The sequence below is a fragment of the Pagrus pagrus genome (assembly GCF_965226575.1).
Source record: "Pagrus pagrus genome assembly, chromosome: 18".
NCBI classification, from domain to species: Eukaryota; Metazoa; Chordata; class Actinopteri; order Spariformes; family Sparidae; genus Pagrus; species Pagrus pagrus.
The window spans coordinates 14,224,504-14,238,469 of record NC_140202.1 but is presented as its reverse complement, the minus strand read 5'-3'; the positions used below and the strand labels follow the sequence as shown (position 1 = coordinate 14,238,469).

Sequence of the window (13,966 nt, the reverse complement as noted above, 5' to 3'; positions counted from 1 at the left end):
CTCTTTTCTTGTCATCACTGTCATTTTATACTCTGCTCCTTCCTTCCTTCCTTCCTTCCCTCCTCAGCATTTCTGCCTACAATATTATGTTGGCGAGATCCTTTTCCTGCAAACTGTGTCCATGTCCCAATTTCATGCTTTTTGTAAATACATTACTATATGCTGCTGGATTGTTTGTTAATCTCATGGTTACGGTGTTGGTATATGAAATATTATGTAGTGTTATGTAATTAAAGGAAATGCTAGATAATTAAGTGTCCACTTCTGCTTCAGTTAGTGATTTCCTACATTTCCCAGAATGCCTCTCCATAAACCCCAGAGAATGTCCCTGAGTGTGTTAGCTCTAGCGGAAATGATTAGTCTGTTAATCTGAAAGTTAATCAAAAACTTATACGACAATTAATTAATCTTTTAAATCATTTGTCAAGCAACAATGGCAAAAATTTGGCTGGTTCCGCCAGGAGTTTTGAAATGTTCGTTGGATAAAGCAAATCATGTGCAGCTGTCACAGCATTTTTTTTCTATACATAAAAAAGTTTATTCATAACTCAGAAAATGAACTAAATGAAGTGACTGGATAGTAAATGAAACGTCAGCCATATTTGCTCTCAGTGTGGTCTTCTAGAATGAGCTAATGTTGTGGGAACCCCAGCCTCGATGTTTTGCTGGCTTGCTGGCATTAGCAACGTGCTAACATGCTTGATCTGTGAGCTCAGCTTCAAAAGTGGAAGGACCAGTGAGAGCTGGTGTTGTTTGGATTTTCGCAAAACAGTACATTATGTGATAATTAAATGTCACCTTAGCAGAACATTGACATTAGTCAAATGAAAAATGAATCGGAGTGCATTCATAATGTCACATTTAAACTTAAATTATACCATTCATACGTGGATCAATAAACCCTGGGATTGAAAGAGAATAATAAAAAAAAATTATGAGCTAACATTCTGGCTAATTGTGTCATTTTAATGTGATTTTAATTAAATGCTCAGTAGATTGTGTATAAAATTTCAGTGTTAATTATTTAATAACCTGTTGTCACTCACACAGTCTCACTGATATTCATATTCATCTACATTCGGTTGGTTGTCTGTGAGAATAAAATAAGCACAGCACTGAACGACAGGAAGGGATGATGGGTATTTACTAGAGCTCACATGTTGTAAGTACGGCAACAACTATTGTTTTTATTTATCGATGATTTTAAAAAATAAATTGGCAGATTAATCGATGAATTGTTTGGCCTATAAAATGTCGAATATAGTGAAGCAGACTGCAACATCTTAAAATGTCTTGTTTTTTGCAATTTTTCCGTGAAAATGACTGAGACAATATTTAAGTTTCATTCATCAGTTGCCAGTCATTTCTGTGATCAGCTAATCGTTTCAGCTCGAGTATAGAGGAAGAGTTTTCCAAGAAGGATCACAGTGAAATCAGCGACAGTATCTCAGTGCAGATTAGTTGTTGTTCCATCAGTGATAGTTGTTCTGAGTAATCGGATTGATATGTGAAGAGCCTTTCTTTCATCGTCTTACTTTGAACAGTCAGCCCATTGAGTTTGCTGTTTCTCATTGGTTCCTTTTGTTCTCCTGTTATCATCCCACACCCTTTTCCTTGTTTGCTACTTGTCAGCCATCCTCCTCCTCCTCCTCTCCTCTCACTCCTGCCATCCCCCCATTGCTGCCCTTTCCCTCCTCATTCTCCCTCGCCCTGTCCTCATTCTCTTCATCCTCGCCAAAGCAAATGGGTCGATCGGGTAGTAACTGATATCCAATTAGAAAGCTATTGCCTTGTAATAGACAACCCACTGTACCTCTGGCAGAGTGCCTCTCAAAGTGCAGCTGTGTGTGTGCGCTTGTGTTTGTGTGTGTGTTGGAGAGCAAACCTGGGAAACACTAGCCTGACATCAGGCTAGTTGGAAAATGCCAACCAGGTGAAATGTTACCTGGTCATCAGGTTATAGGTGACAGGGTTTTATTTGATCGCCGTGGAGATAGACGGTCCGTGTACATGAGCTGCGGTCGGATCGGATCATTTGTTGTGGCTCGGAGAGGTCGTGTAGTGTAACTCATTCGCGAATCAGATGTCATAACAGTGCCATAGAAAAGTGACTTGTGTTGTTCAGTTAAAGCCAGGGCTGATATTTGTTATAGATAAGGCAGATCTTTTACAGTTTGAAATAAATTTACATGAGTACATCTGCATTTAACATGAGAAAGAGGTATAAAGGAAAGGTAAAAGATCTATAGAATAGCGTTTGAGGTGTTTCCACCCGACTGATCTCTGCAATCATAACATGTTTGCAGATTGCCACCACATCCTCACTTTACAACAGAGATAAGTGTGTAAAAAAAATAAATAAGGAAGTGAAAGGTAAAACTAGCCCAAAGGCACAAGTAAAATGCCTGTACTTGTCACTGAAATGTGACTTGGTGCTGGTTCACTGGGCAACAAAACAAGTACTTAAAAAAAATTGTATACATTTCTGTACGAAAATGAAAAATTTTTTTTACTATTCATTGAGGTGATGGATCATCTTGACCATGACAGCCTCTTTGTCCAAATGGGCCAAACAATCAGAAAATGAAGTTTATGTCTGTGCAAGCTTGCCAAAGATTAATAGAGCACAATCCCCTTTTAAATATCTATAAACAGATACATTTTACAAAGCTAGTATATAGCATTCATTGTTCTTGGCTCAAGTATTTTATGTTGTACACTAAATAAGGGAATAAAAGTGTTCTAATCACTTTAAACTTCTAGATTTCATAAAGCCATACTGTGCAATAATGTGGATCATGCAGTATGGTCATGATGTAATTAGTGTTTCAAAAAAGACAGGTGTAGTTATTTGCTAAACTTCTCAAGGTCACTTAGACGGAACTTGAATTGTTTACAGGATCTCAATCAACTTTTGCCAGTGCAGCTTGCTTGCATGCATCTGTGCACTCGCTTGCATTCGTGTCATTCACCCTGTTATTCGCACGCACACACACAAATGCACACACACAGAGTTCGGTCTTAGAGGGCACCTGCCTGCAGCCCTAGAGGATCTGCCTCACAGATGCTGCAGAGTGTTGGTTTATTTTGGGATGTCTTCCCCTCTCTGTCAGCAAGACACGAGCTTGTTTCTAAATGTCACAGGAGAAAACAATTTCGGATCGTTGAACATTTGAAGGAACGTAGCAGGATTTTACAGATCTTTTTATGGCTGCGCGATACGGTAAAAACAAGCACAATGGGATTATTTTGACAAACATTGCAATTGCGATTTGAATTAAGATTGTTGAAAATTAACATTTTAACATCGCAATTTTCATTTTTACTTAAAAAACTAAAACAAACCCTAACCCTTTATCTTTATCATCTCCCTTCTTCGGATATTTCTGCGTTCCTTACCCTTTTATTTGCCCCGCAGTTCATTTGATTCACCCAGCTTTTGCCCCCTTGCTCCCCGCCAACCCCTGATGCCCTTGCCCTCTTTTGTTGACTCACTCCTAACACATTGTGGCATCTCTCCTCTCCTGGAGGGCTTGACGTCGGTAGCATCACACACTGTGCCCTTCAAAGACCCATCTGGTAGCTGCTGCTGTCGTGAACTGTGTGTTATGTGTGTGTGTGTGTGTGTGTGTCTGTGTGTGTTTGTCTGTGTGTCACGGGAAGGAAGAAAGGTGGATTTAAGTCAGACTTTAAATTTAAAGATTTTTTGCAGCTGGAAAGGCATGTGAATCAGTTAAGATTATAGTGTGATGGTGAGTGTGACTAGCTTGCCCTGTGACTGAGATGACACATTATGGTTACAAAGGTCTGGCTTCGCGTGGCTGACAGTATGACAGCGGTTTCATAATGCTGTTATTTCCTCTTCCTAATGACTGTACGGGATGACAAAGCAGCAGGATGTGGATCGTAATATCAAGAGCAAACAGAGTCTAATGTGGTCTGATATGAGGAAGATGTTTGTGTCCGCAGAAAAAAAGCGTTTTCCTGTGAATTAGGGGTGGGTTCTGACAGTTTCAGATCATGATTATCTGGAAGGCGTCCACAATCTACTTTCCAGGCAGATCATAGAGATTGCAGTGGTTAATGGCCTCTTACTTCTGTTTCTAAGCGTCACATGAGCTCACTGACTAGCAAATCCGTGCTACATGAAAAGAACAATAGAGTAATGTAGCCTAGATGGCTGTGCTGATTAGAGAAATTACTTTGGGAAATACTGATTGACATTTTTCGCCGTTGTCTGACATAAAAAGGCCAAACAACTAATCGATTAATCGAGAAAATAATGTACAGATTAATGGACATACGTATCATCAGTAGTTAGGGGTGGAACGAATGGATCGCTTGAAAAAGCTGTTGAGCTGGCTGACCTACAGTCCTATATTGGTTTGCTAATATATTTTGAATTGCCTAAGCTTGTCACCATGGCTAAAGGCATTTATTTATTATTATTGGGATTTTATAATGAATATCAATCATGTTGGACAGGATACTTGTGCCGTGAAATTTTGGTATCATCTCATGCTTAAAAATCATCATTACTTGCAGCCTGGAGCTTGGAGTTATAGCTAGCAGCATGGCAGATAAGGAGCTTGTGCCACAAAGAAAGAACAGTCTGTAATGCAATATTGTGTTTTAACAGGCCTATTGCATTTTTAGGTTATTTCAAGTCTGGCTACAGTGATGAAAATAAAACTCGCTATTACGATTGTGGATTGTGATTACGATTAAACAGATTTTCATATCATTTTATGGCCAGATCGCCCACCCCTGCTCTACACGGGATACAGAGAAACCATGCCAAGAACATGTTGAATATGAAATCAATAGTGCCGCATCATTCATGGCGTCTGTCTCTCCACAGGTACTCCCTCCATTTCCTGGTGCAGAGCGGTCTTTCCTACAGCGTGATGATCTTTGCCGGCCTGGAGCACATGCACAAGTAAGTGCGAGTGGAGCTCAAATTAAAGTGCCCAAAATGATCCGGTTTCCATCGAAATTGTCATCTGACCTCATGGTTCCTGGAAGTGTCAGAAACCCACAAAAAAAATAAATAAAATTCCAGTCATTTGTCTCATGAATAAAGCTGAAAGAGCAAGAGGAAGTGTGACAATAACATTTGTTGAGCCCAAATCTTGTCAGAAATGACAGATCAGATGTTAGTTCATGTAAATGCTTCATATCAGTCAACTACGGAGCAAACTCTATTTGTGTCTTCATTAATTTGCCTGTTTTTGAGGCCTAAGTCTGGTCACGATGACGATGATGATTCTGCCCCCGGGCTTCCATCTGTGACCATGGCTCATCAACACACACACACACACACACACACTCATATACACACACACATTGTCTTTGCTGTTATTTTTTTTTACCAGAATTCAAGGTTATGAGTGCAGGTGTAAACAGTAGATGTTTCCCCTGGGGAGAGCTTTAAATAGATGCTAACAAAACATTAATCACAATGGTGACTGCCCCTCAGAAAGAAAGGATTCAAAACCCAATGACGGTGACCTGGAACACAGGAAGTGTTTATCCACACAATATGGCACCGAGCAATGTTTTACATCAAAAGTAATAATGCATTATACCCAGAAGATTAACCCTCCGCTAACAGCATTAGTGTGCATTTAGCCTGGTGCTCCGTGCCCCGTGTAAGAGGGTAGATAAGCAGCATCCGCTCCCTGAATCAACCAACACGCCTCCGTCCCATTCAGAGATAAAGTTCACCTCCCGTAGACCAAGGTGCAGCTCGGGGGCAGAGGGGAGGAGCAGCACAGAGGCAGGGCGCGCTGACATGCCCGTGTTTGCAGAGGGCGTCGAGGGCGTTGAACCCGCCGCCTCAGGTTTTTGCATAACAAATGATGCTTCACCGCAGCAACAGATTGAGATTTAACTAGGTGCGCTGTGCATTTGGTGACTGAGTGTACAAACTCCTCCCTGATCTTTTAACCTGTGTGCCCTATGAGCTACATTTGAGTTAAAGGTAGTCGAGCCTCTCAGACATGTCAAGACAATGCATGCAAGTACATTCATGTGTACGGTTATGTGACTAATGTTGTTGGTATTGTTTTTTTTTTATGTTAACTTAAATTATTCACCCACTTTAAAACCACCTTTGTGGGAATAATGCATGTCCTTTTTCTTTTTTTCTCCTAGAGCTTAATCTCTCATCTCCAGCCATCAATCAGCCATCCCTCTCATTAGTTTTATTAAGTATAACATAACACTGTGTAACCCTTGCTAGTGATAATACTGCTGAGAGGAGATCAAATGAGTCAGTATAATGCCAAATGTATACACTTTTATATACACTATAACAGCTTCTGTTATGGGACTTGCTTGCTGAACACTATTGTACTTGGACAAACTTTGGGAACACACCACTCCCAAGACCAGTCCACTGTGGCAGGACTTGTGTTCTCCATTTGTTGTTCTGCCACTCAGCTGCCCGGCCCTCGGAGGGGAGAAGTGTACAGCCGGTGCAGTGTGACAGCTTTATGGAGTTGCTAAAATCTCTTTCTCTGGACTGTGGGAGTGGCTGCGAGGGTAAGCCCTGGCTTAATGTGGCTCTAGACTGCCTACTTTGTTCAGTGGCGAGGTGTCATATTACATACTATTCGCTCTCGTGCAGCCTTGGATTGTCACTCCCGCCCAGCCCGCTCTGTCTGACAGTTCACCTGTTGGACGTGGTGAGCAGACAGGGAACGTTCTAGACGTTTACAGACTTGCCTCAAGCGTGAGCTCAGCACTGCCTGCTGGTTGGCGGCAAGGAGAGACGGGGGAACTGTGATATTGCATTCGACAGTTGTCAGTGCGTCATGCCTCCGTGCTGCTCCTCCCCTCTGCCCCCGAGCTCCACCTTCATCCAGTGGAGGTAAACTTTATCTCTGAATGGGACGGAGGCGCGTTGGTTGGCTCGGGGAGCAGATGCTGCTTATCTACCCTCGTGCATGAGGCACGGAGCACCAGGCTAAATGCACACTAATGCTGTTTGCGGAGGGTTAATCTTCTGGGTATAATGCAATATTACTTTTGATGTAAAACATTGCCCGGTGCCATATTGTGTGGATAAACACGTCCTGTGTTCCAGGTCACCGTCACTGGGCAAATCCTGACCGTTCTGAATCTGGAACCACTAATATTTGTTGTTGTTTTGGCTTGAAAAAGCGACTAAAATGATTAATTAATTATCAAAAAAGAAATAGCTTTCTATAGCAAATTTATATTTAAAGCAAAGGGCTGCACAATGAGGTAAAAAAATTACAATAATCACTTGAAAAAGACTATATTTGCATAAAGTTTCAGGCATTAACCTTGTCTTATTCCTTCAATCGTCTGAGTTATCACGATTTCTTCCGGTTCTTCTTTAGCACCAGCATCAATTAAAGAGGACACGCGCATTACTGTCACAGCCTTCTCCATTGGTTACACCGAATCTAACGATTACACAGTTCCCCGTCTCTCCTCGCTGCCAACCAGCAGGCAGTGCTGCGCTCCTGCTTGAGGCGAGTCTGTAAAAGTCTGGAACATTCCCTGTCTGCTCTCCACGTCCAACAGGTGAACTGTCAGACAGAGCGGGCTGGCCTGTCAACTCGCACTCTCAAAAAATCACAAAAGGCAAAAATGATCGTCCCCACTTGCATTTGCAATATTACATTGTAATATTTTTCCCATCATTGTGCAGCCCTACTTTAAATAAAGCAACCCCCATGCCACATTTTGGGGATTTTGTTTTTTAATTCTCTGAAGAGAAGATGTAAATTTAGAGAAATCGCAAGAAATAACAGAAATTAGGGGAAAGTCTGAAGAACAAACGGTTCTGTGTCCCAGAAATCACTTTCTTTTTCATTCCTGTCCTGTTTATCATCTCACGACGCTTCAGATGTATCTTGTGACCGCTGGGTGGGCTCCGACTCACAGTTTGGGAGCCATACTCCTGCAGTGTCTACATATGCCTGTTTGTTACCTGAAGCAGCACGGGCCAACTGACAGAGAAGGCTCATGCTGACAGTTGAGATTTTTCCGTCTTGCTGTTTGCCCGGTATCTGAGCAACACTCCCTACCTAGACTTGTAAGAGCACTAAAGCAGAGTAGCAGAGCAGTTGCACTGAACTTCATCTCTCTAGGATGGTTTACCTGCGCCTGAAACCACTCAATAGACATCTCGAGCTCCAGTTACAGCCAACTTATCCTCAGGAAGGCCTGAGTCTGATGCAATCGAGAAATTGTATCCTATCTGTAACATTTGCATTAAATTTAATTGGAATTTGTATTAGCTTTGGTGCTAAAGCTGTGAACGGTGATAAGTGTGCAAATTTTGCTGCCTCACAGGTCCATGCTGAACAGATGGAAATTTCCTCTGGATCTGTGTAAGCATGAAGTGTGCCTCTAGGCATTTACTATGTGTACACAACCTTCGAGAAAGGTCTTGGACATTTATTTATAGCCTGTTTTTGGTTTTCAAGGCTCCACCTACAGTCTGCATCCATACCTGCGGCTCCTGTGCGGCTCCTTGTCTCCGCGTTGACCCGTCTGCCGCTGTCCCGCAGTGGGAGGCCAGCCCTACTTTAGTCTCAGGCTCCAATCTAAGATGCCTCGAGTGGAAACGAAACACACCCCCCTCTGAGCTGTGAATTACACAAACACAAATCAGATGAGGATGAAGACAGGATCCCCTGGTGGGCCTGCTGCAAATATACTAGCTGCTGCAGCACATATAGCTCATACGCTCACTGATAACTGCAGCTGTGCGCTGCCTGTAGAGAAAGCTGATCGCGGTGAAATAGGGCTGATCGTGGTGAAATAGGGCTGTTCCTGAGGACTGACAATGTTTGTAGAGTCGACAGAAAAACTTTAAGCTTTCCTGCATTGCTAGTCTATTTAATATCATGTGGTCTGGTCTTAAGAACATTTCGTCTTTGTGCTAAGGCTAGTGAATTATCTGCAAGAGGTATCATTTCTGTGGCTTTTAATACAAATGCATTTTATTTTAAGAAAGACAGAAAGACAGAGTAAAGTAAAACACTATTGTAAGCAGGTGTGTCATGATTTTGCTTCAGGTCTTTCTTTCTACAGTGTAAACCTTTGAACAGGAAAAAGAACGTAATATATTTGCTTGTAATTTTGACTTGACTGGTTTTTAGTGTATTGCAAAGAATAGTAACTAAAATAGTAGACTTTTGTGAATACCCTCTTGGTTGTCCAGAGTTGATGGACTTTCACCCACAAGTAGCGTTGAGTGCTTGGACCCTCGTATTCCTACTTTTGTTTGTCATTTATGTCCCATTCTGAACCAAATTAACATAGGTTGAACTTTGATTGAACTTTGAAACAGTGGCTTGTTTTCGCACTCTTTCTAGGATCTGATGCCAGTTTTGCTAACCAGGTTAAAACCACTGTAAAGCAGTCAAAGCTGGGTCTTAGGCTCCCTTTTGAGATGGTTGATACTGTGGGGAAACTGATAAAATGGGCTTTTGGCTTTGATTCCCACTGAGGTCACCAAGGCTAAAACCATGTTGCTGTAAAGCCTGGTTCAGACCAGTCATGCGTTGAGGCACGGAGTTGTACGGCGGTGTGGGAGGACACAAGCGGGAGAGAATAACTGTTCGGCCTTTGAACTCCGCCTGGATAGCACCCAGTTTCCAGTTTCCGGCTCCCGGCTTGGGACCTTGGGCTTTCTCCATCCGCAACAAGTTTGCAGAGTGTTTCTCTTCCCTGCTACTTCACTCTCCTGGGAGCAGATCTTGTTTGAGGCACCAAGCAACATAACAGACACTCGGTTGGGCGGACCTCTACATTTTTGTAAATGTGTCTTTTTTGGCCTTTATGAAACAATCCATTTCTCCCCCGACTCCCTGAATGTTTCATGTTGACCAGCACTTATAAGAAAACATGAAAAACGTCCATTATTAACTATTATTATGGTGTGTGATTGGCCATGGCAGCGTGATGTCGGGTGGCGTTTCTCCAAAAGTTGATTCTGTTTCAGCTTTCCTCGATGTCAAATAAAAGGCAAAGTGCCCAAAAATAATCTCTAAACAAAAGAAGAAGGCTTTATATAACCCAGCTAAAAGTAAATTACTCGCCACGAAACACACTTTCGCTTATACTTTAACTAGTATTAGCGAATGAATCCATGCTGCACATGTAGATGAGGTCTGGGAATATGGAGGCCTTTGTAAAGAGCCGTGCAGTCTCCCAAGGCTCTGAAAAATATTGTGGGCCAAGAAGTGTGGGCCGGATACAAACACAGAGCGCTCAGAGCACATGACAGGATTGTATTATTATTATCTCCCCTGCCTTCTCTGAGGGTTTGTGATTATTAGGAGTGCGTAATATGTGTCCGAGTTTTTAGAGGCTGAGAAAGATCTTATAAGGCCTGAGAATATTTTATATTGCGGCAGCGGGTAATTTTTATTTGTGTTATAAATGCTTGACTGTAGCGATCAGATGAGGTCTTGGCTGCGTCTTGGACTGCAGATACAGTACGCTCTCAGAATCAAGAGGTCCCGTTGTGTCTTCTCGGCAGCGCGGCCTCGCTCTGGCTGGTGTGCTGCTCTCCCTCTCCGAGCACAGTCCTCTTATTGTTGGCGGCAGAGGAATGCTAGCTTGCTAGCTTTGACATGGGCTGACTCTGCTGCAACAGCTTTTTTTGCACAACAGGCGTCGGTGCTGCTCTGTGTTCGGTCTCCTGTTGAAAGGTTTTGTTGTCCTCCGTCTTCGACCGCTGACGGTGACACATTATTGGAGCCTCCTCTGCCCTTTTGTCCAATCTTCGACCCCCCCTCTCCTCTCCACTGCGCTGCCCTGTTTCCGAGGCCACTGTCTTTTGTACTGTACTAGAAGAAAGTCCTTGTTCTGCTGCAGATATGAGAGGAAAAGAAATGGACTTTATTTTCTCCCCTCAGGACTCTGTGCCCCAAAGGGCATTAGGTTGCCCTGTCCTGAAAGCTCTATATCACTGTGTAGATGAAATGATAGAGATTAGAACATGCACGACAAGATTTCGTTGTTGTTTTTGGCTTTTGAGCACAACATTTCTGTATTTTTGCATCATGCAATAATTAATTCCTCTCATTTCTCATTTTCTCCTCCTTCCTCTGCACAGGTACTGCTTCATCGTGACGCTCAGCTATCTGATCTTGTGTCAGATCACACGGGTCTACGTGTTTGACTATGGCATGTACTCTGCAGATTTCACAGGGTAAGCTACGCTAAAGCCACAGAGCTCTTCATAATCTTTCTCAATTAAAAACTGAAGACCTCCACTGGCCTTAGCCTTGCATGCTAAATGGAGCACAAATGTTGCTAAAAAGAGAGTCAGGGGAACACTGGATATGACTCAACCGGTCCGAGCTAAACAGAAGCAAGAGCTTGTCACGCTGCCGTGTCGGCAGGAGGACGACGACAGGGACTGTAGTTGGTTCCCACTCCTCCAGACTGTCTGACAATTCAGGCAGACAGCCTGCTCTCCCAGCAGGGTGGGGGTGGCTCGTTGCTAAGCAGCCTAATGCAAACCCATACTGCTTCTGGGAGGCCAGAGATTTTACAGTTTGAACTACCTCGTCTCTTGTCCTTCTTGAAAGCATCCCATTTTCTATACATCAGCCTGAGCCTTACCGCTAAATACTCTTTGTTCGGGAACAGATAGTCCTCGCTTCTCAGTACTTTGAATATGTTTATTAAAAGATCAGAACATCTCTGGCCTGTTGCTCATTTTTAACTCCGTAGCTTAACTTGATGCTGCCCACCAGCAATTTTCATGTATGAAATTAGTCTGGACCTTGTGCTCGCTGATGCAGACATCGACACAGAGGTTGTATACATGTAAAAGAGCACAGGCTAAAGCACATGAGAGCAAACATTGCACTGCAGAGGAAGAGGGCTGTTTGGGCCTGGAGAACAGAGAAGCAGAAAAGAAAGAATAACTACAGGAAGTTCAAAAAAGGTCTGCAATTAGCCGAGAGGAAATTCCCATTGTGGAAGTATTACTGCAGCTGATACTGCTGCTATTATGAATGGTTGGATTGGCATCGAAGGCCGTTGGTTACCCATGTAAAATGAAACAATATGGGTGAGAAGTTTAACATGATAACTCCTTCTCAGCTCAGAAAATGTCACCTTGTCAAACAAAACGGTGTGTTTTGATCTCACATTATTAACTTTTCCGTTCTTTCTCTCTCCTATTTCTTGTTCGGTGCTCTCTATCAGGCCCATGATGGTGATAACACAGAAGATTACCAGCTTGGCGTTTGAAATACACGACGGTAAGAAGAGCATCAAAGTGGCACTAAAAACAAAATGAGGCAAAAGTGGCAGATGTGACAGAAGTGAAAATGGTTCAGTTCTCTTTGGAGTTCAAAAACACATCACATGGCCATGTTTCCGAGCCAGTAGTCAGTTCTTACAATGGACTAGTGAACCAGAAAGAGAGCATAAACACAGTTATGTAATGGAGCAATGACCACGTATGCACTTCCCCCCCTCCCCTTTTTAATGGCTGACTTTAAACACAGGCTGAATACTGTTAAAGGATGATGCAAATGCTTTACCCATTTTTTTTTAGCAAAACAAATGTACAGTTTGTGTAGTTAGCCGGCCTGGAGTCAGAGTTTCCTCCTCCAACCGAAACACCACACTTGCTAAAAAGAGCAATAAAAAAAGATGGAGGTGCGACACTGAGGTTAAAATAAACAGCGTGTGATCAAGTGTCAGAGATTGAGAGTCACTCGCAGCTTTTTAGTTCCCACTTGGAGTCCCCTCAGGATACTTTAGACTGATCACAGTCAGCAGTCGAAATAAAAGTTTTGTCTATTTGCATACAGTATGTGCGTGTGTGTGCAGTGTAGTTTTAAATTCTGTTTATGTCGCTGATTCTCCTCGCAACTGTGAGTCTAATGAGAAACTAAGACTGTAATCCCCATCCAAAGAAGTCACACCCTGATACCTGCCAGCTGTTTATGCTCACACACGCTGCACAGTACTTCGCCATACTTTTATACAGTAAAAATACTTATTCCGGCACTTAGGAACACAGAGTTATTAAAGGCTGCTGCACAGCTCGCTCATTTAATGGGATCAGAGGTTTAATTGTGGCCAGAGGAGCAGCGGAATTTAACTAAATACAGCCGTGCACGATGAGCCGTACGCTCAACCTTACATGTACCCTATGATGATAAAGCCGGCCATGAGTGTTCAGTCTAATGAGTTGCAAAGCCGCAGGTCTTCACAAACAAAGAGCAGACTGAAAACAAATACACTCAGAGATTTAGCCCAAAGAATAGAGCAGACCTTTACTAACCTTCTCAGTAACCGCTATCAAGATGCCTGGCCAAGGTGGAACAACCCGTGTCTGATGATCAGTTCTTCTAGGTATGTTTTCCAGGTGCATAAATTAAATGTTTGTTGTACTTCTTTGTGTCTGTCTCTAGGTTTGACCAAGCGAGATGCACAGCTGACCCCCACTCAGAAATACCTAGCTATCAGGTATGTGACTCAGGTATGTTTTTACTGCTTCAGATGGTTGGGCTCATTGAATCAAAGCTGAACTGAAAGTAAAAGTTGACATGAACTCAGTCTGAAAGAGGTCCTGCCCTTGATTTTAATAAAGGCCTCGGTGCCATCTGCATAGGAAGTCACTCTCAGGCTCTCCCCCGTGTTGTCAAGCAGACGTTAGGCACTCTGTATCCAGGAAACCACACTTTGAATACACTCATGTGACCTGTATTGTAAGAATGCCCTACCCTCTGCCTGTCCCTGACGGTTACTGTACGGTAGTGCAGCTGAGGTGCAGAAATAATGTAAAGAGCGAGATCTGAGTGGAGGGATGCTGCTGTAAGCTAACAGGGAGTTCAAACGGGACGACAGAGCTGATACAGAGCTACGAGACACCTGCATCTCAACATGTTTTTTGCAAATATTGAATATAAGCAAGGGTTCCCACAGGACCTCCTTCTTTTGTTGCGAT

At 42.9% G+C, this 13,966-nt stretch overlaps 1 protein-coding gene across 1 annotated transcript in view; it reads left to right on the top strand.

The window, feature by feature from the left end:
- Nucleotides 1–13,966, top strand: part of mboat2a (membrane bound O-acyltransferase domain containing 2a) — a 43,564-nt gene that overhangs the window by 21,305 nt on the left and 8,293 nt on the right. The window contains exons 3-6 of the mRNA XM_084381837.1: nucleotides 4,862–4,939; nucleotides 11,108–11,203; nucleotides 12,211–12,266; nucleotides 13,431–13,485. Coding sequence (XP_084237963.1) covers nucleotides 4,862–4,939; nucleotides 11,108–11,203; nucleotides 12,211–12,266; nucleotides 13,431–13,485 — 285 coding nt within the window. The remainder of the gene's footprint in view (nucleotides 1–4,861; nucleotides 4,940–11,107; nucleotides 11,204–12,210; nucleotides 12,267–13,430; nucleotides 13,486–13,966) is intronic.